Source organism: Nyctereutes procyonoides, unplaced genomic scaffold (assembly GCF_905146905.1).
Source record: "Nyctereutes procyonoides isolate TBG_1078 unplaced genomic scaffold, NYPRO_anot_genome, whole genome shotgun sequence".
NCBI classification, from domain to species: domain Eukaryota; kingdom Metazoa; phylum Chordata; class Mammalia; order Carnivora; family Canidae; genus Nyctereutes; species Nyctereutes procyonoides.
The window spans coordinates 23,942,873-23,967,547 of NW_026575142.1; the positions used below are offsets into that span (position 1 = coordinate 23,942,873).

The 24,675-nt window shown below is 34.6% G+C and overlaps 1 protein-coding gene across 2 annotated transcripts in view; it reads right to left on the minus strand.

The window, feature by feature from the left end:
* The window catches only part of SLC4A10 (solute carrier family 4 member 10), a 295,619-nt gene that overhangs the window by 88,958 nt on the left and 181,986 nt on the right, over positions 1–24,675 (minus strand). Inside the window, exons 7-11 of one of the 2 annotated variants that reach the window (XM_055308530.1) lie at positions 22,978–23,069; positions 21,912–22,001; positions 16,971–17,128; positions 13,586–13,673; positions 5,795–5,941 (exon numbers count right to left, since the gene is read on the minus strand). In XM_055308530.1, coding sequence (XP_055164505.1) covers positions 5,795–5,941; positions 13,586–13,673; positions 16,971–17,128; positions 21,912–22,001; positions 22,978–23,069 — 575 coding nt within the window. The remainder of the gene's footprint in view (positions 1–5,794; positions 5,942–13,585; positions 13,674–16,970; positions 17,129–21,911; positions 22,002–22,977; positions 23,070–24,675) is intronic. The other variant, XM_055308531.1, reaches the window with a different exon arrangement.

Genomic DNA, 24,675 nt, shown 5'->3' on the forward strand with positions numbered 1-24,675 from the left:
CATGATGAACTTGCAACATCAAGGGCCCACTTGAGGTATGTGGCCATGAATTAATAAAATCAGTCAGTGTAGTTATCTTTTCCTTCAGCTATACTGAGCTGCATCAATGCAGAACCAAGAATTGGATTCACACAGGGTTGTGGTTTCAACAAGCGAGTAAAAGGCATGAGAGAAAAGTGAAGTTTAGGGTCTACAAAAGGGAGTGATCATAATGACCAGTATAAAGTTCCAAAGAATATTTTCAAGGTTACCCTTTGAGGGGACTAGCTATTCCTCTCTTAACTGAGAGGAAAAAGTGTTTAAAGATCTGTGATTTATGGGGTCCCTGGGTGGCTCAGTCAGTTAAGAATCTGACTCTTGATTTTTGGCTCAGGTCATGATCTCAGGGTTGTGAGATGGAGCCTAGCATCTCCTTCTCCCTCTGTCCCCACCTCCACGCATATGTGTTCTCTCTCTCTCAAAAAAAAAAAAAAATCTGTTTCAAAAGATTTCAAAAGAACGTAAAAACCACAGAAATTATCCCATGGGGGAAAATAGTATTTGAATGAGTATGAAGTCAGAGTGATTAATATCTTTTAATTTATCTTGCTTCATTTAACGAAATAAAACATAGTTCATAGTATCTGTTATTCAATTACAACATACATTTAAAAAATACTAATGTTGTAAAGAAGCATAGCAGAACCCAAGTGCCTTGATTCCTAATTCAATGTTCCTTTTACTACTGCCTCTTAATACTCAGAATCCAATAATTAATCCTGATTTTAAAGAGTCTCATAAAAATAATTTTAAAAATAGAGAGCTCCCAGGCCTCAACTTGCTTCAAAAATATCATTCCTCAAAGGCAAGATGTTTTAAAAAATGTTTGACTTAAGCTTTATTTTTTTTTAATTTTTATTTATTTATGATAGTCACAGAGAGAGAGAGAGAGGCAGAGACACAGGCAGAGGGAAAAGCAGGCTCCATGCACCGGGAGCCCGATGTGGGATTCGATCCCGGGTCTCCAGGATCGCGCCCTGGGCCAAAGGCAGGCGCCAAACCGCTGCGCCACCCAGGGATCCCCTGACTTAAGTTTTAATGTTTAAAAAACTAAATGGTGTTAACAAGTGACTTTGAAAGTCTCACTCTCAATGTATTAATATTTTCACAGAATTTTTCCAAATAACATCAATTAAAGAGTTTCTTATTACCTCAGGAGGCATTATAGTGCCTTTTCTAATATTGTAAGTGCAAAGATGTTTACAAGTACAAAAATACGTCCACCGGTTACCCTAAAAATTACTCTTTAAGCAACTTCTTTTATTTTGGTAGTAGATCAATTGAAATTATGTGGCTGTAGGTATAGAATCAGAAAATTGTAATTGTTGAGAAAAGGAAATCATATTATCTCTAATAATTATGAAATGACTTCAGAATGAAAATACAGAAATACAAACAACATCAGTACATATTTCTTAAATGGATAGTGAGATTGAGCTGCCTTTTTAAATACTCATAACTGAATGGTACACACGTTCATTTGCCCACCTCTGGCTAACCAGGAAAACTACTACGTCCAGGGCTGAGTCAACTACAGCAGAAGAGTCTGACGGGTTGGACTCCACCGAGACAAGAGCCCAAGACAAGGCTAAGTAGATGACAACTGGGAGGATTTCGGGAGGCATATTCAGTAGGAACAGAGGTGGCAATATGAATGAGTGGGCTTAACAAACATTTGGCCACCAATCTCAACACAGTTGGGCCTACAGTTAAAGAATGACCCCTCAAAAAAATAAAAAAAATAAAAAATAAATGACCCCTCAAAATAGCGGCAATCTTTATTTTTACCTTTCTCAATTACATAATGATTGAAATTATAGGCAAAATTGTTAAAAGTTTTATACCATATGTCTACACCAAGGTAATACCTATGAATCATAATTAAAAAATTATTCTCAATCCTAAATATGATTAGCAGTAATGGGAATTTTCTATATAATATGATCAAGCCATGTCTTTGAATTTTCCTTTTTTAAATTTTTTCACTGTTTTATCTTTAAAAATATTGATCCACCTGGAACCTGTATATATTCCAATTTAATGCAAGGCAGAATTAAATAAATTTTGACATTAGTTACATAAACAACATACACTTATCAAAAAGAACTTTATTTATTTAAATTTTTAAAAAAGTTTTTATTTTAATCAACTGGTGCTTATCATGACAAGTACATTCCTTAATCCTCAGCATCTATTTCACCATCTCCCCACCCACCTCCCCTCAGGTAACCATCAGTTTGTTCTCAATAGTTAAGAGTCTGTTTGTTTGTCTCTCTCTTTTTTCCTTTACTCATTTGTTTTGCTTCTTAAATTCCACATATGAGTGAAATTGAATGGTATTTGTCTTTCTCTGGCTGACTTATTTTGCTTAGCATTCTACTCTCTAGCTCCACCCATGTGGCAAATGGCAAGATTCCAGTCTTTTTATGGCTAATATTCCATTGTATGTATACCACCTCTTCTTTATCCATTCATCAATCGATGGACATTTAGGCTGCTTTCATATCTTGACTATTTTTTTTCTTTTTTTTTTGACTATTTTAAATAATGCTGCTATAAACATAGTGGTGCATGTATACCTTTGAATTAGTGTTCTTGTATTCTTTGGATAAATACCCAGTAGTGTGACTCCTGTTCTTGTATTCTCTGGATAAATACACAGTAGTGTGACTCCTGGACCAAAGGATGGTTCCACGTTTAACTTTTTGAGAACCCTCCATACTGTTTTCCCCAGTGGCTGCACCAGTTTGCATCCCTACCAACAGTGCAAGAGGATCATTTTTCTCCACATCCTTGCCAACACCCGCTGTTTCTTGTTTTTTATTTTATCCATTCTGACAGGTATGAGGTGAACCTCACTGTGGTTTTCATTTGCATTTCCCTGATGATGAGTAATATTGAGCATCTTTTCATGTGTCTGTTTGCCATCTGGATGTCTTCTTTGGCGAAATGTCTGTTCATGTCCTCTGTCCATTTTTAATTGGATTATTTGGTTTTTGGGTATTGAGTTTTATAAGTTCTTTATATATTTTGGATACTAAGTCTTTATGGGATATCAAAAAGAACTTTAAAGCATTAAAGAGCTTTGAAACATCTTAAAAGTTTAATTTCCACATATATAGACATTTCTATATAAAAACATTCATTTCTACTTACTAAACATTAAAGAGTTTGACTGAATAGTGAAATGTTTAGTGTGGCAAGGTGGACTAAAGAGGCAGAAAACAAGGTCATATGACTTTGTCCTTCAACAGTGATAAATGATATCAGCTAGGAAAAATATAAATTACTGAGTGCCTTACTGTATATATTTTTAACTAGTTTTCATTTGGTACATTATAAGATGGCACATTCCAACAACTATTATATGGAGAGAACAATCCTTTTCCAATCCTTTATATATCCACATGTTCCCATGTTCAACATTAGACTGCTATTGCCTTGAGCTCAAAGTACCGCATGATTTAATGTGAATTCTTTAGTGTTCTGTAAGGTCATGGCATAAAGGATTTTATGTAGAACAGGTAGTTCTCATTTCTTAATTAGTTGCTCTGCTCATTCTCTTTCACACTGAGTATAGTATCCGCAGTTATTCCTATATCTCTCAGGGACCAGCCTTCTTCCACTTCCGGGAACCTTCTGCGAAGGAAGTAGAAAGGCTGTATAGAGATGTGTGGTACCTGATTTTCATCATCCAGTCAGATAAGACCTGTGAACTCCAAGACTAAACAAACTTTCTTCTCAGGACCCACTTGGACATTAGAAAGTAATAACTACTTCTTCAGCTGTTTCAGGAAGATTCTTCAGGTAGATCAAGAAGCTCCTTCTGTGTAGACTGTTCAGCAGATGGTGAACCTCTGGTTAAGGACTCAGGTTGGAGCATGTGGGTGGCTCAGTTCGGTTAAGCGACTGACTCTTGATTTCTGCTCAGATCATGATCTCAGGGTTCTGAGACGCAGCCCCCCACTGGGGCTCTGGGCTGAGTGGGGAGCCTCTCCCTCCCCTTAGTCCCTCCCCCCACTCACATGCAGGCATATATGTGCTCTCTCACTCTCAAAAAAGAAAAAAAAAGGGCTTAGGCACATTGAGTCTCTGCAGCTTCTCTGATGTTTCAAAAGATATCTGACTAAATCTTCATCACCCCCTAGTTAATGAGCATTGTTTAACTTCCAGGTTTCACCCATCATCTGATAAAAGCACTCTTTCCAGTTCTCTCAATTTCATCTCCTGGTGAGGTTTAGAACACTCTCTATATGTATCTACTGACCTTTTCACCCTGTGCTCCTTGTTTTTATTTATTTATTTATTTATTTATTTATTTATTTATTTATTTATTTATTCTTTGTGACAAGTTTTTCCTTTTCTCGTTCTTCTCTTTTTCTTTTAGATACACTCAGAAAGATTTAAATGAATTAAGCCATGAGGTATTCACAGAAATAATTAAAGTAAGAAGAGTAAGCAGTAAGAAAATCTGGACACACAGCAAAATTAGATCTTTAATTCCTAGATCAGGGATCCTACTCCACGCTCCAGAGACAAGAGAGGTGGAACAGAGAGGAAGAAGATGCCAGTAACCCCACAAGAAGCATGGTGGAGGGAGCCCCATATCTGGGCAGTAGGTTGAATTTTCTTAATAATTGCCAATTTCAAAGAGTTATATCAAAATATGGAAGGATAGTAGTGGGATAATTCTCAAGCCATATTTTACACTTTCATTACGATTTTAATTTTCCTCCAGTATAATATGTTTTAAAGTGGGTTTAAAATTTTTCCAGGCATGTGGGACCATTTGATTTAGTGGCATATCATTAATATACCAAATTTCTCAGTGAGGTGTGTTGGATATCATCAAGAAAGACTCTGTAACTTCATGCCCCTGGCTTCTGAGATGTTATATAGGTCCTGGTACCAATTCCAATGTGGGGAGAACAAGGGGTTCCTCATACCAACAAACAATGCTACCATCCAACTTAATTCTGACACCATTTGATGGGAGGCAGCATCAGATTCCAGGGTTGAGGGTTCACTCCTTCAAGACTGCTCCCATCCCACTCCCCAGGTTGCTAAGTGAGCTTCTGAGTGAGTGGTTCAGAGGTTCCCATGACCCCCTCCTCAGGTTCGATTAATTTGCTAGAGCTGCTCAGAGAACTCAGGGAAACATTTTACTTCCAGATTATTGGTTTATTATAAAAGCATGTAACTCAGAAAAACACAGCCAGTAGGAAGATGCACAGGGCAAGGTATGGGGAAAGGGCAGGAGCCTCCACACCCTTTCCATATGTGCTACTCTCTCCAGTCTCCACATATTCACCAACCTGGAAGCTCTCTTTTCCCTGTCCTTCTGGGATTTCATGGAGGCTTCATTACATAGGCATGATTGATTAAGCCATTGGCCACTGGTGACTGAACTCAATTTCCAGCCCTTTCACTCCCTAAAAGTTCCAACCTTCTAATCACACAGTTGCCTCCACTGGCCACCAGCCCCCATCCTGTGGGGAGTACCAGAAGTCGCCAAATTAACATAACAAAGACATCTTTGTTGCTCTCCTCTTGTAGGAAATTTCAAGGGGTTTAGGAGCTCTGTGCCAAAAAGGGAATGAATGCCAAATATATATTTATAATTATAAATTACAATATCACAGAGGTTATAATTTAAATCATTTTGAACCTTTTGAATGAGTTATACTATTTCAGTGCATGCATGTAAAAGACAACAAAAGATGGGATTTTTAAGAGGATTTTCAAATAAACATACCTGGGAAGGAACATTTTTGGGAGGCTCTATTCGAATGCTTGGATCCCATTCTCCAGGAGGGAGAACAGTAACCTGATCCAAAAATTCATCAATTCCTGATACCAAGTCATTGCGATCTTTAGCTTTGTAAGCAACATCATGAAATACCTATAGGAGGACAAGATAAAAACAATAAATAAAAGATAAAAAAAGTAATTATAAAATCTTAATGTGTTCAGTGTTTTCACTTCCCAGTTATCTTAAATGTGACTATAACAATTTAAAGAAATAGGTAGCTCTAAATGAAGAAGTTTTTAACTTAAAACTATTATAATTTACTTTATTCTATGAATGCATACAGATATATATTTTTTTCTTAGAATGCTAGAATGAATATTGAAATTTCTGGAGGCAAGAGTAAGAGAAAGGGAAAGGAGTAAGAAGAGAAGCTCATTAAACTAGAATTAAGCATTCAAGTTTGGGGGATTTCTGGGTGGCTCATTGGTTTAGTGCCTGTCTTTGGCCCAGGGTGTGATCCTGGAGTCCCAGAATCCGTTCTGCATCAGGCTCCCCGCATGGAGCTTGCTTCTCCCTCTGCCTGTGTCTCTGCCTTTCTCTCTCTGTCTCTCATGAATAAATAAATAAAATCTTTAAAAAAAAAATTTTTTTTAAAGCATTCAGGTTTGGGGCAGCCCGGGTGGCTCAGCGGTTTAGCGCCGCCTTCAGCCCAGGGCCTGGTCCTGGAGACCCGGGGTCAAGTCCCACGTCAGGCTCCCTGCATGGAGCCTGCTTCTCCCTCTGCCTGTGTCTCTGCCTCTCTCTCTCTCATTCTGTGTCTCTCATGAATAAATAAATAAAATCTTTTTTTAGAAAAAAAAGCATTCAGGTTTGGTAAAGGTTATATATTATGTGTGAGTAAGTCAAACTTTCCAAGAAGCCCTTGCTTAAAAATAGAAATAAGATTTATAGAATATATTAAAAATTTTAGCAATATTTATACCCTGGAACATATAAAGCAATTAAAAAGGTTTACTTTGTTTTAATTTTTAAATAATAATGAAGTTATAAATTAGTATTCTCTTGATATATGTCTTATCTATACAGTGTAGCAAGCATATTTCCATTCAAGGTGAATTACATTTACATACATACACACAGCACCCTGTGGTAGTCACTTAAGCTATTGACAGAACTTATGTTTCTTCTAGACATAGGGTAAGATTTCTTTCTTTGCCTTCCTTGATATTGGGGTTAGGTATGTCCCACTCAGGTGTACATATGTCACTGTCAAATGGAAATTAATGATAATCAGTGTATAAGTTAATACATTGCCTTTTGTCTGCTATAATAACTGAGAAAATGCAAGTTGAGATGGAGTTGCTATGGGCTCGGGTGCCTGAGTGACTATAATGAGCTGAACCCCTCTGCCAACTCATGATAGACACACAGCATGCCAGAAAGAAATCCTCATTGTTTTAAACCACTGAGATTTTAGGTGGTTACTCCTACAGCATAACTTAATCTCTTCTGACTAACACACAGAAGAACCATATACTTAACACAGCAAATGAGGAAAGTAAAAATAAAGATAAATGGAAAATAAATCTATACTAACTATAAATATTTCTGATGCTTTTTGTATTCCATATAATATGAAATGGAACAAATATTTCATGCTTGGGACTATTAAATTATTATTTATGCTGAGCTATATATTACAGTGACCACATATTCCAGAATTCCCAGGGAAATTGTGCTTTCAAATATTCTATTCTACTTTTAGGCCATTTGTTTTAGTTTCTGGCTTGATACTGAATCTAGACTGCTGAAGAAGAGATAACCATTATTTTCAAAGGCTTTTTCTTTACTTCCCAGGCAAGAACTTTTCACAAAAGATCATTGGTGTGATAAATATATAGTCTTTGTTCAGGATCAAGTGAAGACACGAAAGAAATATTAATGGTTTAGTTGTATCTTGGGAAAGATAAATTTTTTAAAAATATTGACAACACTGATTTCCCTTCGACAGGCCGCTGAGTTTATAGCTCAGCTATCTATCTACCTCTAAAGAGTTTTATATGGCCATGAGACCCAATCTGAACATTTAAGAATTGCAAATGTTTTTAATCCCACCAAGAGTTTAACTACTTTACTCTTGCCTGCTAATAGCAACTGTTTGGAAATCTTTGAGTTGATCTCTTAATTTAAAAAATTGCTTCGGGCAGCCTGGGTGGCTCAGTGGTTTAGCACCGCCTTCAGCCCAGGGTGTGATCCTGGAGACCCGGGATCCAGTCCCAAGTCTGGCTCCCTCCATGGAGCCTGCTTCTCCCTCTGCCTGTGTCCCTGCTTCTCTCTCTCTTTCTGTGTCTCTCATGAATGAATAAATAAATAAAATCTTTAAAAAAAAATTGCTTCAAGTGATCACATGCTCCTATTCCTATACCTGCTTTAGATAAATAAATTCATCCAGGACAGCTGATTTCCTATTATCTTCAAACTCCTCAGAGATACAGAAATCATAATTTGTTTGATTTTAAATTGAAAACATTCTTTACTATTGATTTCCTATCACCAATTTTCCCAGTAGTTTAATTACTTTAAATGGCTCCTCTCCCTTCTCCTTATGTAGCGAACCTAACATTCTGACTTCAACATACATTTGACTTTTAAGAGAAGCCTTCCCTGATCCCCTCTCAAACAAGATTACACATCTTGTTAATACTCTCCCAGTACATTCTTTTTCTTGATAGTTTTCACTGTATTTATAATTATAATTAATTGTTAATTAATTAGTTGCTTAGTGCTTATTTTTCCTGCTAAAACATGAGCTCTGAACATTCATTTAACATTTATCAAACTATTTCTATGCTAAGGATACAGCAGTGAATAAAACCAACAAAAATTCATCCCCTCATGGAGCTTATGTTCTAGTGGGAGGGGAGAGATGGAAAATAAGCAATATTGTGAGTATACATTTTGTTGGAGGGTGTTAAGGTCCTTGCAGAAAAATGAAGCAGGAAAGAGGAATAAGGGTATGATTGGAGGGTGCTTAATCTTAAATAGGGTGATTAAGGAAGGCCTCAATGAGACACTTCAGGAAAAAAAAAACAAAAAAACAAAAAACAAGATATTGGAAGCAAGAGCTCTCCAGACAGAGGGTAGAGCCAGTGCAAAGACTCTCAGGTGACAGCATGTATGTAAGTCATATTTGAGAAGTAGCTAGGAGGCCAAGTCCTGGGAAGGAGTGAGCTAGAGAGAGAGCAAGGAGATGAGGTCTGAGAGGAAAGGTCAGAGGGGCAGAATGTCATCCTGCAGGATTTTATAGCTCATAAGAATTTTGACTTTTACTCTGAATGAGGTAAGAAGCCATTAGAGGGCATTGGCACAGGCAGGTGATAAGGGTAAGAATCAGGTGAAAACAGTTCAGAAAGTCAAAAGTAGTAGGATTCTAGATATATATTGTGAGAGTTGAGCAAGATTTATTGATAGAATGGACTTGAGTGTGAAAGATACAGAGGACTCAAGGATAACTTCATAAGGCCAGTGACCATGACGTTAATTTCTTTAAAAAAAATTTTTTTAAAGATTTTATTTATTCATTTGAGAGAGTGAGAGAGCAAGAGAAAGAGAGAGAGCACAAGCCAGGGGGAGGAGGAGATGGAGCAGGAGAAGCAGCTCCCTGCTGAACAGGGAGCAGGGAACCCTATGTGAGGCTCTAAGCAGGGCTCCATCTCAGGACCCTGGCATCATGACCTGAGCTAAAGGCAGCTGCTTAACTGACTGAATCACCCAGGCAGGCCACATGGATTTAATATCTATCTATCACACCACTAGGAAGTGTCCTTCTTTCCTTGCTTCCTTCTTTCCTTCCTTCCTTCCTTCCTTTTTTCCTCCCTTCCCTCCTTCCTCCCTTCCTTCCTTCTTTGCCTCCCTCCCTCTCTTCCTCCCTTCCTTTCTCTTCTTTTTAAAAGACAGGAGATTCTATATCATCTTTGTAAGGTGATAGATATGATACAGCAGGGAGGAAGAAACTGATCATGTAGGAACCAGAGTGGATAATGAAGAAGCAAAGTTCCTATCAATGCAGTGGGTGGGAAGAAGGAATGATCCAAAAGAGGAGGCTGAAAAAAAAAGAGCAGTGAATTAGGAGGAAACTTCAGTAAATGTGTTGTTTCCTTCAAGCCTACTTTTACTATTTTTGGATCTTTGTTCTTCTATATATTTCTTAGAATAAGCTTATCAAGCCCCTTGATAAATCCCAACAGGATTTTAAGTGGAATTGCACTGATTTCTCTCTCATTACCATTGCTTGCCTAAATTGTTGCAATGCTTCTTAAGTGGTCTCTCTGCTTTGTTCCTTGCTTCTCCACAAGCCAAGTGATGCTTTTAAGATGCCAGATAAATCATGTCATTACTCAAAACTTTCCATTTGCTTCCCAACTCAAAGCCCTCCTTATATGACCTACAAATACCCTATATAGACTGGCCCATTGCCTCTTTGACATCATTGAATTTAAAAAGAACAAAATGAAGGAGGAATTTGTCTTAATAGAGACCAAAACTCATTAAATAAAGACACTTTTGAAATTTAGAGTCAATCAACTGTTCTTCAATGGTAGATGCTATGTGAAACAGAAAGGGATTTCATTTTAAGGATGGGGAAAAACCTGAACATTTATTTGATAGTATTTCCTGAGTGGCTGCTATAATCGGGCATGTTTGCTGATTAACAGAAAGAGTCAGTGTTGACTTAAAATCTGGGTAATAGAGAAAATTCTTGGCTCAAAAATCCAGAACAAGAAAAAGGAAAACAATGCCATTCCTAGTAATTTTTTTGTTTTTGTTTTTCCTTTTGTTTTCATAAAACTGTCATTTATGTTAATAGATACTGTTTTTGTTATTTTTAAATGAATTTCATAAATACAGATTTTTAAGAAATTCTCAGTTTTAAATTCTATTATGATAAACATCAGCATACTATTATATAAACAATAGCCCTTTGGCATGCTTAATAAGATTTAAGCATGTTAAGGGATTAATACATGGGTAATAGTGCCAATAAGCAAAATCATGATTTATCTCTACTAATGCTAAACAGAAAGGAAGAAAATAGTTTACTGAATTGATTCAATGTCAGGTATTGCTAAAATGACTAGCACTTTCAGTCATTAACTCATTAAAATAAAAAGATCAAACCTTGACTGAAGACCAAACAGTATGCTAAGTCTAAAGATAAAAGGAAAGACAGACTGACTACCTACAAGAAGTTTCCAGTATGGAGAGGAGAAAAACCAACAGAGCTCAGTCAACAAATATTTATTTGAGCAACTGACAAAATCAGGGCACAAAATTGAATAATAAATGGTAACTGCTGACATGGAATTTACATTTTGATACTGTAATCTGATACTCTTTCTTAACTCAGTTCTATGAATCGACATATTAAATTTTGTTCTTTTTTTTTAATTTTGTTCTTAATGAGTATAAGTATTCATTGCTTCAAAGCAATGAGATAAGCAGAACAATTTCTCTACCTGGGTTTTGAACAATAAAAAAGTTCTTTCTCTTTTAAAAGTATTTAAAATCTACATATAATAGTAGATTATAATCAACTGCTCTCATTTTCTGTAGTAACTTTCTGGCTGTTTCTGCTTCTCTACCCCACTGCTCACAGAGAGTTACAAACTGCCCTAAAACTAAGCTCTAAACTTTCAAGTCAAAGGGAATTCTGCTTGAGCCCACATTTAGATAACTAATGCTTGCTCTCAAATTGGGCAGTTCTTATTAATCAGGGAAATAGATGGAAATCCTTTCTTGCTCTCACTCTAAATCTATAATTTAAAAAGCATGGATGCTTCCCTGTTGTTCCATGGCCACTCGATTAGTAAAAAAAACCAAACCTGTGGAATTGATATCTTTCTTTTGAGAAAATCTTGACTCCTAATTGAGGAAAAGAAGAATCAGGAAAAGAGAAATCTTAACTATATATATATATCCCTCCCATGATATGACATGCTCCTCTCACCATATAATACAGCCCATGCCCCAGAAATATCTTATGTCCTAATGTAGCAGATTTGGAACATAATATGAAATGTATGTGCATAAAAGTCACAGTACTTAAATTGTGGACTACAAATCACAGTGTCATATATTTTGCAATACTGTAAAAATTGTAAAATATTCATCAATATAGAAACACTAAAAGCAAAGATACTGTGAATGTCTTCTCAAGAGAGTTCAGGTTTGTGGTTCTCATAAATCCCTTTTCCAAGTCGCCTGTCTTCTTCAATAAAGTGATACTCGCTGTATGAACTGAGTAGTGTCCTCTCAAAACATGTCCACCTGAACCTCAGAATGTGACCTTATATGGAATAAGAGTCTTTGCAAATGTAATAAAGGTAAAGATCTCAAGATAAAATCATCCTAGATTAGGGTGGGCCCTAAATCTAATGACAAGTATCCTTCTAAGAGACAGAAAAGGAGAAGACAAACAGAGGCACACGGGAAGAAGGCTTTTGTAAAGATGAAAGCAGAAATTAGAATTTTGTCACTCGAAACTAAGAAACACCAGGAGCCACCAGAAGCTGGAGACAAGGAAACATTCTCCCCTATATCCTTCAGAGAGAATGTGGCCTTGCTGACACACTGATATCCCACTCTGGCCCCCCAAAATGTGAAAAAATTATTTTTGTTTTAATCCCCCAGTTTGTGGTGTTTGTGGTAGCCGTAGGAAACTAATACACTCATCAAGTTGATTCTTTCTCAGATTGATGAAAAATGTGTTTTTTTTCTAGCTTTTGGTTTCCTATGTGTAAATATCAATAACAGATCCATACAAAACCATAAAACATAATTTGGACAGATAAAATACAATTTATATCAAATTGAAAACCAAGTTCAAATTTTCAGATTTCATAAATCTAGGAAAAGTTATAGGCAATACTAATTTGGTCTTTTTACAGATTTTCAAGTATCCAAAGCCATGTAGTTCAATAAATACATTAAATTATTTAGATAAGATTCTAAAAAATGCATAACCTGTTTGTTATTTACTACTGAATTTTGAATGTATGACCCTTCAGTGACCTTTCGTATTTGCTCTTTCTTAACAATAAAAACAATACACAATAGATTTCCATAAGGTATTGGGGAATACAAGAAGCCAGTTATATATTAGTACTTATGTTCTTATTTTTATGATCATAATTTTTGAGACACACATCTTTTCAAGAAGCTGATAAAAGCTTTTTCCAGTCCAAAAAGATAACACACAAACTTTTTACATAGAAAAATTTGTGTGCTGTATCAAAGAAATCACACACCCCTTATAGTTCATCTATAACTCCTCTAACGGTTCAAAGACTCTCAGGTTAAGAACATTCAGGCAATTGTAAAGAGAGTTGATAGATATTGCATAGCTTTTGATGTCATATATACTATTCAGATAAACTGCCACTGTTTTCTTCTTGAGATCCTAAAATTACTTTGCCCCAAACAAGATTTGTAATGATATTAACAATGGCGCTCACTTTAGCAGCACATATACTATAGGGGAATATTAATGAATATATTCTAAGTGTCACTAAATCATTTTCTTCAGAATATGATATTTTAAAGCATTATATTCATGTATGTGAATATATTACCCTTTTCAAACAAATTTTTTCAAAGGAAATTTTATAGTGGAAACATAGAAGGGGATTTGAAACAGAGAAATTTGATTCACAACAAATAGTCATGAATACAGGAACTCCAAAAGTTAAGTGTACCTAGTGGAGGAAAATGTTCCCAATGAACTTGAATAAATACCTCATCTGTCATTAGGGTTGCAATTGATCTGCCAATCTCATGGTACTGTTGACCCTTTCCCAGGGGTCCCAGAAGAATGAACAAAAATCTGTAATTAAAAAGAAAAAAAAAACGAAAAGTTTCAAGGTAGAAATATAAAAAAATTACTTTAGTAGTTACAGAATCATTCAGCTCAAAGGAATTATTTAAGATAAGGACTTAAATGTAAAATACATATTTTTTCACAGTTTGCTATTATTTTGAAACATTTTATAATGATTGACTCATGCTTAAGATCCTTGAGCAATGGGAATCCATGGTTATTTTGATCTCAATGTTTTCCCATTTAATTACCTGGAGAAACTCCATAGAATTTAGAGTTTTTAAGGATTCTATAACCTTTAGAGGAGGAAAGTGAGACAAATAAAATATGATTAAGTCTTTCTGAATTATAAAGAAGAGCACTCACTAATATGCAAATCATAAAATGAGGTGAAGAGGGAAAAGGTAACATAATACTATAAACAAAGAAAGAACATATGGTCAAAGACCAGTAGGTATATGTAAAACTTATATTAAATAAAAAATTATTGTCAGGAATCAAAGATAATTTAGGAAGAAAAAATAGGGAGTTAATGATCTATTAATCCTGATGATGGAGGAATAAAAATACTGGCTGCATTGTGGTATTCCATCTAAATTAGACTGAAAGTCTAACAAAGTCATCATCACAACTGGAGACTTTGAGAAATCAGTAAGTACATGCTCTAGCTTTGAAGGACCAGTAATTTTCCTGTTTCTGAAAAGGTCAATGCTTCAGTGAAATTCTGAAAATTCTAAAATGCCATATATTCTGCAATATAATTCCATGGTATTAATTTGTTAAATGGGTTTATGCTCTTAAATGTGAAGAGTAATAGCTTTATAAAAAGTAAAGGAACAGATACTATAATCCTACCCCTCATTTAGTTACAAACTTTAGAGATTGTGCATGTTTTTACATAAAGCATATATTACACAGTTTTAGAGAGTCTGACATTAATTTTTTGCATCAGCTGTCCCTGAATCCAAGTCAGTTTCTACTATACAGAAATGTCCACTATAATTTTAAGGCAGCAATAGCTTAATGTGGTGGCAGGTGCTTTATCAACTATAATACTTTCAAGAAATTCTGTAACCTATGTACATCTTGCCATTTTTCAGGTTTCTACTCCATGGGCTATTTATAAAGTCTTAAAAATTATTTTCTGACATTTTTAATATGTGTTGCTATTATATTCATGGTGTGCCCTTTGTCCTTCTAAGAGAGAATAATTAGGAGCCTCGAACAGCTTTCTTTATTCTATTTGTCTAACTTATCTTCTTCCATTTTTCACCTTTCCAAACTAAATAGTCTAGTCTTTTTAATCTCTCCTTATACAGTGGCTCTCCTGTGCCCCTAATTTCTCCTCCATTGTTCTCTACACATATTTTGCTATGTCAGTATGAAATGAGGTCACCTAAACCTTGACAGTTTTCAAAGTGAGGGTATATAACCCCATTAAGGCTTTTCTCTACTCCTGGGAATCTTTCTTTTCTTTTCTCTGAAATACAGGAACTATCTTTGTCATAAAGAGCCATCATCGACGCACAATTTCATCAGACGCCTTCCTAAATGGTGGAAAGGGAATGCACTGGTTGGAAGACTGAAAATGAAATTTAAGCTACTAAAACAATACCTCTACAATTAGTAAGTTTGACATCTTAAATCCAAAGTCCAAAATCCCCAAAACTCGAGTAGGTTACAAGTTGTACACAGAAAAATGCAGTCTAGTCAGTCAGATGTCACTTTTTTTTTCAGATGTCACTTTAATGTGCTTATGTCATCATCCTTCTTTTTAATAAAAGTTAGCAGGTATCAGAAGTCTCAGTAACCCTCCAACAGGATGAACAGAATAGACACTTCTTTCTATAACCTGAGTGGTAACAAGGTTCCTGCCTCAAATCTGTTCCTGTCACAGATTCAGTGATAGGAACTTTTTTGATGGTGGTGGGAAGAGGGGGACGCTGGCAGAGGGAGGGAGAAAATCTTAAGCAGTCTCCACACCCCCAACCTGACAACGCAGAGCTCAGTCTCATAACCCTGAAATCATGACCTGAGCAGAAATCAAAAGTTAGTCGCTTAAGTGAATGAGCCACCCATGCACCCCCAGAGATAGGTACTTGAACAGACCAAATCTTACTTTAGTCAGCTGAGCTCTTAAGAAATGAGGCCTCTCCTGGCTAAACTGTTCCATATTTTTGGAATATCTTATCCATAATCAAAGCATAGAATGATATAAGCTGCTGTGTTTTAGTTAAGGCCAAAGGTCCACAGAGGGAACATATTTTACAAACCCAGTACAATAGCACCTGAACTTTTCATCATTTTAAATTGCCTGAGGTATTCAGTGTTTGGAAGAGGAGGGATACCAATAGCATCTGAAAGAGTTATAGTGTCTCAAAGAGCATCATTCTTGGGGGAAATGGAGCCCTCCCTAAATATCTTTTGCTACAGGAATATTCATGGAGTAAAGGCTGTCAGTATATAGAAATTCCATCTGATGGAGGGAAAAGGGAAGAAAGCAAGGTCCTCTGGATGAATTGCTAGGAACCTAACATGCTGAAATCGATATTCTTCTTTTTCTTCACAATTTTGCCCATGGACATATATTTTATCTATAAAATAGAGATAAATGACAAATAATATAATTCAGTTTGTATTATCCCTAAGTTGTTAGTTTTTATGTATAGTTAAATGAAAAATAAGTTTAGGTCATCAAAGTAAATTTGTACTTTTGATTTGAATTTAACCACAGTACCATGATGCTCCTACCAATGATTTTTTAGACTCTGTATGGGAAGCGTACCGTGCCTGACACGGAAATACACAGTACATTAGATAGACATCTCCTAATGATGGCACTCACATGTACCTGGAGGGCCTACCCATTCAAGCATAAGCTAAGCTTTCGCCTTTTTGAGTCTGACCACCCTCATATGATCCTCTCTTTAGCCCATATCTAATGCAGTCTTTGAGGAAAGCCTAACACTTTATCCCTTTTGCCAACATTATAAGACAGGATGTACATGGTGATATAGAACAAGATTTTCAGAGATGAGGAGCATGCCTGAAAGAAAACACTGGAGTTTGAGAGAAGGGAGGAAAGGACAGAATAATTTTTAAAGTACTTTTTCTCCTCTTCCACAAACAAGAAGAAACAATTTTGTGTATTACACATTAGTTTCTAGAAAAAACTTTCAGAGGAAATTATATTTATTTCTTGTTTATTTTGGTTTTAGCTTTTAGGGTTTTTCTGTTTTGTTTTTTGTTTTTGTGTTTGTTTTGGTTTAAAAAAAATTCAAAAGATGCACTGATATTTTTTACCTGGTTGGAATCGGAACTTCAGCCAGTCCTTGAAGCAAGACAGCTGGAGACAACCTGACAAACGCAACTACAGTTCGATCCAAGAACTCCAACTCCCCAACTAAGATATTTGAAGCCTCAGCACCTGGAGGAATCTTTTTCATAAAATGCAGATCAACCTGAGAGTATCACAACGTAAAATAAGATAAATCAAAATTTGCTAACTCATATCCTAGCACAGTGCTTCACACATGGTAATCCATCAATAAATATAGGTCAAATATATAACTTATGTAAATATAATGTAAATAATATTTTAAAATAGTTAAACATCTCAGTTGCCCTTTAAAAATAATAACTTTTTTCTTTACTTGTGTATTTTTCTATGTTATAAGCTGAATACTCTAGTTTCGCTAATGTTTTTAAAAGAAGCTTCTTCAGTGTCAGCAATCTTGAAATTTTCAGGGAGAAAAGCATGTGCTCAAGTTAAAGAATATACCTTAGTCAAAATTTAATTAGTACTTGCCAATAGATTTAGATATTCTATACCACATTATCTTAATTTTGTGCACAATATATTTTAATTAATTAATACTCAAAATATGCCTATTTCAAAAGAAATATAACCATGTTTCTCTTTACAGTATAAATTATGACTTTAATCTCCAACTTTCTTCCAGTTTTTCTATATCCTTCAGATTTTATACTTGGCCTGATCAATCTTCAATTTAATTTCTCATCAGAAATTAGAATTTAGATACAGCAAAGAAAACAATAAAGGTATTAACTTTAACATTGAAGTTGCAGAAGAGCCATAGTTGAATTTCTGATATGAGATGTCTGTGACTGAAATGAATGCACATAAAACAAAAGTGATGATTAACAAGAAGAAATGCTTAAAAGGCAAATTCTGGAAAGTGACTGTAAAACATTCTTAAGAGTAAATACCAATTTTTATGCACAGGGCCTCAGTGAAAACCAAGCAGTGATTTTAAAGTCAATTTCTCAAGACCTATTTCTTGTTTCTAATTCCTCTGAGTTGCTTTTATGGTTATCTGTTTGTAGGGAGAATAAGGTTTATCTGCTATAGTAATTGGTTTTATGCTCCCATGTTAATGAAATAGGGGCCGGAGATCAAAGCTGGAATGGTGAAGAGAGAGAAAAGAGCGCTGATAAACATAGGTGAGGCTAAGGTTTTTTTCTTTTGCAATCTTAATGATTTGAAAAGGTTTTTCCAAGAAGTTTAGAATGAAAAAAATTAAAACTTTTAGGATGAGTACTTTAGGAAGTACATAGTCATACTATAGTGACTACATTAAATATGTTGCTTTCTGAAATTGAGACCTCACCATAGCTATTTAGTGGGTTTAAAACTACTTAATTTTTCTGTAAGATAAGGGTGTCATAAAACATAAATCCTATTATAGAAAGTACACATTTTATCACAAGGATTAAACATAAAAATAAACTGCAGTACTCCACTAAAAACATGAAATAGAACCAATGTTCTGTTTTAAGGAAAATAATGATTTAACAAAGAAATATTGCCTATAAGAAATTACAACAAATATAAATTCTAAAGTTTTTATTCACAAATTTTCTTCCAAATATAAATTTGTAAACTCATAAAACATATACATTGGGATATTACATGATAATTATTTTCCTTTTATGGAATCTAACTTTTTAATTTATAGATACAAAATATTTATTTACCTTAATAATAGAAGGTTAAATTTCATGGGAATTATTATCATACTTTCATTTTTATTTTTGTAGCTAGAAGAAATACACACATTGAAAATGCTTTAAATTAGTAATGCTTTACAATTTTACAATAATGCATACATTTTCAAGAAGGGAATAAAAGATTACCTATATACTACTAGACCTGTGAGAATATAATATATCTTCTTAAGTCTTTTAGAGCCTAAGAAAATAAACAACTGTTTTTTCTCCCAATGGAAATAACAATAATACAATGCTAATACACTGGAACTAATTTTAAAATGAGAAAACACTTTTTAAGAAAATCTTTAATTGATAAATATGAATTACATTGGCAATACCTGTCATAACTTTACTGAGAAATTTAAATTCCACCCAAAAACTTTCTATAAACTCATTTATTGCTTGACAAATGCCACAGCCATAACTATTGAAGTTTGTGCCTCAGGCTGATGGCAATCATACAAATAAATGCCTTAGGATACAATTTAATTAAATTAGGGAATACACAGTGTGCTGAAATAGCCTAATTTTACAAGGAAATATATGATCCTAGCTTTTGGATTTTTTGCATTACCTAATACCTAATATATCATTGATTATTGTTACTTAGAAAAACTGTAATTTCAGGTCTAGCAAATTTGTCTTTTGATTAAAATGTAATAATTTATAGTTAACGATATATATCTGGAGTAGCCATTATACTCATTACATTATTTTATTGGGGTAGTCATTTATTTGGGGGTAATGGATTATATAATACATTAATTATATTATTATATTATACAATTACATACTATATTATTCTTGCACTAGCCCTATGTTTTTGTATTTGTGCTATTAAATTATTCAAAAGAACCTTGACAATCTAACTACTTTTTAATATAACAAAAGATCATATTTAAAAATCACAATTTAACCTTTTATAAAATTACAAATACCTAAAACTGCTCTGAAAAACTAGGCTGAATTATATCTCTAAGACAAACCTCAAATGGATTCAAACAGTTGGAGTGAACATAAACCAGATTTTCTGATTCTTTCAATAGGACCTTGAAGAAATCAAGGTATACTCTTATGAATATGAATTCACACTCATGCTTCAGGGCTCTTTAGACCTTTATGCTAAGAAGGGAAAGAAGCTTTATTCTGGGCATTTGGTACTTAAGCTGCGGATGAGAAACAAGTATTTCTCTAGGGAACAAGGTTAGATAGAAGATCATGGTGGAACAAGAAGTGTCTATACAAGTCACACGCTGGGATGTGAAGGAAACAGTGATGGGACTTCAAAGAGAAAGTTTAAGTCTTAAGCCCATTATAGAAAGTACAAGAAAATTAATAGGGATTCTCTGGGGAAAAATGGGTTGTGACACTAACCAGCCAGTGATCTTGAGCAGCTCTCTTACTCTCTCTGGGATTCAGCTTTCTCACTTTCTAAATGAGAAGATTGCTAAGGTTTCCTATAGTTCAAGGTTTTAAAAATCCACTCATTGTAGTATGTTTCACATACTAAAGATAGATGCAGAAGAAAGTTCCTTCTACATTGAAAATAATGAGAAGTGTTCTTTGGGTCATTTGAAATAAAAGAAATACCACTAACATCTGGGAGATATTAAAATAGCCATCTTCTACGGTCAGTTTAAAAAACAAAAGGATATAGAGTGTTTTTTGACATATCTGCTTTTTAAAAGCATTGTAGGAAGCAAAAACCTGACAACTCAGATTATATTTTAAAACATTCCTTAAATTAATACATTTGATAAACATCCATTGGAAGGGTTAAAAATACGTAGACTGAATGTACCTAGGATACAGTATTAAGTCACATGAAATGAATAGACTTTCTTTTTCCCTTTAACATCTCAAAATTCTACTGGGGTTTGGAATCTACATATTAAAGCTTAAATATTTACATAGCTAAAGTAACCTGGAGATTAGCTGAGCTTTGATAAATTCACTACCAAGCTGAATTCATTAGGGCTAAAAAAACCTTAACTTATGTACCTGTCAAATCTGGCACTAAAATTTGTTTCTGTAATAATGGATCACATTTGTTCTTTCCAAACCCTATTACTCTGCCCTTCCAGGTTATAAGGTAATAAGTATTACTTGGAAAAAAAATTCCAGAACTAAAGGCTTAAATTATATTAAATCTCATAGGGTTCATTCAACAAATACATCCCAAGTGCCATTCAAAGCACTAGACATCCAGAGGAGAACAAAACTATTAAATTCTGGTCTAGTATTTATTTTTGATACTATTATTTCCACTAATATTAAAAACAATGACGATGACAATAATAACAGCCATCTTTTATTGAATGTCTCCTATATTGCTCAGCACTCTGTCCGGCTCTCTCTCTCCATTACCTCGTGTAATCTTTACATACAACAAAATTATAAATAGGTATTATTTTTCTTATTTTATAAAAGAGAAAGCTGAAGTTTAGAGAACTTTTCCAAGATCAAGTAGCTTAGAAATGCTAGAGTTAGGATTCAAGATCCAATGTTCTTTCTCAAAAGCTAGGTTCTTTCCAATGTGCTGTGATATGGACAAGAAACAGGGAAATATAGATGGTTGGCACTGAGTAGAGGGCTGTAGAAATTTCACTTGCCTGTTAAAAGATGAAATGGACCAGTGATTGGAAATGTAACAGAGAAGACAAAGATTAAAAGAAAGAATATATGTTTTTCTCTCTTTTGTCGTTCTAATTGTTTTGGGGGACCTGAAGATAAGACTACTCTCTCCAATTGACACTATTCATCTTCTTTCAGATGCGATAAAGCATTTGTGAAGGCTGCAAAGATAGGTCAGAGAACTAAAAGCAAAATCATATGGAGATATAAAATTCAGTGTCAAGGGGTTATGTCCTTTAAAAAATTAAAAGGTAGTTTATTTCAAAGAATGTGATTTATTATCATTGTTTTTGAGAACATTAAATATGCCCTTGTTATACTGTTAGTGTATGCATAAGTAAGTAAGCAACTTTTTATGTCATTGCTTTTAAAATATCATCTCAAATGAAGAATTTCAGAAATTAAATGTATGGCAGTTTGTGACAATTTTATTCCAACTTGCAGATGAATGAAAATGTAATGTTTTAAAAGGATATGTTTTTTGGAGCGGCAAATGGAATCATACATTTGAACTGGCTTAATATTTGAATCACATGCCACCATATGGTGAAATGAGCTTTGAACCACTGTAGAAACATAGCCCAAGTGTGCCCTCACCTCTCTGTCTTGCTGGTGTGGAGGTCCTTTTTCATGCCTTTGTTTCATCCCACAGGGACTAGTATGCCCCTTTTGTTGGCCTCCCAGTCCCTGCACGCATAATTAACAGACTTAAGCTGGTACACCGTGCTCCCACGGAGACTCCACCAGGCACCAGAGGAAGAACATGCACATGACTAGACCTAGACCACCTAGGCACTGGAAGAGGCATTCTGAAACAGCGACAGGTTGCTGATGGCCATTAACCTTCAGAAGCTTGAGGCAGGCAACTCTACTCTGCTTCCCATCCCACCTCCTCCCACTGTTACAGTCATCACCAGTGCTAAGTGCTTTAAGGGGGAAAAAAAAACCACTCTGGGCTCCTACTGTTTCAGCCACTCAGATTCAAGAGAATTGTTGACACTCTTTATTTTTGGTCAACATGGAACCTCCTCTTTCCTGTGTTAGTAGTGCCATAGCCTATGATAGATAGCACATATACAACACAAGGAATTTGCTAACCAAAATCACATGTATTCTGTTTTCTTAGAATAAGTTCAAGTAAAGGATTCCATTTGAATTGTCTCTATTTAGATGTATCCCTCAATAGAGTCCGTTGTTATTATGTTTTTATTCAAAACTGTTCAGTCTTATTTATGTTCCAGTGTTTCCCTACTAATACGACAATGACTTTCTCAATCACGACAATGAAGTTTTCTATTATATGGTTTGTTTTTCCACAAATAGAAGAAAAACGACTTTGAAAAAAATAACCAGCAATAGTTTTAAGCAATAAACTTCTGTTAAGTTCTCTGTGAGAATTTTTCTGTTTTTCTCTAAGAGATTCATTATCTAAAGTGGCTGAAACCTCAAGACTATACATAAAACTTATACATTTGGTTTTTTGAATAAGCAAAATGCTACATGTGAACTTAAATGCTAACATCATCTATAACAGTATCAAGCTTTGGCTAAGAAGCAACAAAAAAAAGTGCATGCAAAAAGTTGTGTCAACACCTCTTAAAATGGGTAATAATTTCTAGTAATAATTCAGCGGCTTACTTAAATGAGAGAGAGAAAAGCTTACCTTGCTAAAGTCAACAGTGCTGTTTTCTCTGCTCACATCATTTTTATTTTCAACACAGGCTGGAGCAGACTGAGGAGAAACAACCTGACCTGCTAAAAGAAATTGTTATTACAGAATACAAACAATTACTTACATAATTCTAGACAGATTGAGTGAAATAATGAATTAATCTAGGCTAACATAGGTTTCTTAATGAGTTTATGAGGTAAGCATGAAGGGTCAATATAAATAGATCTATATCAATACAAATTCTCTTATTTGTCAGTTACAGGTAGAAATGGGAGAATTCAGTCAAGAAAAAGAAGCCAATTCTCAGATTAAAACTCTGCTAACTAAATAGATATTCTCTATGAAGAAGATCATCTACAAAATATTTAAATCTAATCATGGTTTTGAAACATCATTGATTTCATCCAAAACCACTGACACATATATGACATACATATGTATGACAAGATAGACATCTATGATTTAGGCTCAACCAGAATTTAAAATGCAAATTTTTTAAAAGGCAAATATTTATCTGAATATTTATTCAGATATATTCTGAATACACAGCATACTTATAACTTCCTATTGTGTCTGAAGGAAACAGACAATGAGAAAAAATGCTTTGACAGTAACTTTTAAAGAGAGTTACTATGAGAGGTGCAGTTAGAAATACCTTCCCTTACACAGTACAGACCCTGTGAATATAATTTTATCCTTGTCACTATTCCATTATGTAAGAATACTGCTATTGCCCTGCATGAGAAAAGACCAATAAACTTGAATAGTATTGTTTTCCATTAACACTCACCAGCAAGTTAATTACTTTGTAGTCTCTCCTCTTACAGGGAAAATTATGATATTAGTTAAATGGACAGCAAAGGTAGGGATGTGACAATGAGTAATTAAATTCCATTCTTCACAAAATATGAAACATCTTTTCAATCACAGCTTATCTGAAATCTGTCCATATTCAGCAATTAAATGAAAAAAAAATTTTAACAAGCTCTGCTTACTTTCACTTGCATCTCTCTTCTCTAACCTCTCCCCATCCTCACTTGTTACTTTTACTGCAAAATGAGTAATGACAACCTAGCTTTGAACCCTTGGCCATATTTATGACCATAACTCAGTGACTCCAAATTACTGCTCTTATTCTCCTCAGCCTTAGACAGGAATATTCTCTCCTCTCTCTGCTTGCCTCTTCTCTGTACCTACCTGAATCTCAATTTTATTCAAAGTTCACCGTTAGTCTCATCTTCTCCACTTACTGTACTTATTCAAACTTCTCTAAACTATTAGTGAATATACAAATAGAACCTTTTCTTTAAATTTTCTCCTGAAGTCACACTTATTCTTTGTTACCTAGAAATTACCAAGTATGACTTAAAATACTAATAATTTACTTCCAAATATTACTATAACTTTGCTTTTGGAATGATTAAGGCTCTCAGGCAGGGATCATTTATTAATAAGTATAATTTTGTTATGTTTTAAAATTATTATATTGAGAGTAATGGACTTAAGATTCTTCCAAAACTTAAATATTTCTCTGTTTTCATTACACAAAGTAAAATAATACATTGGGTGAAGATTTTTAAAATGAGTTTTTAAAGCAAATTTACTTCCAACTATGTGCACAAATTCTGATTATATCATATTCCAAGAGATACACGAACTTCAGAGAAATGACAGACGTAAGCTGCATCA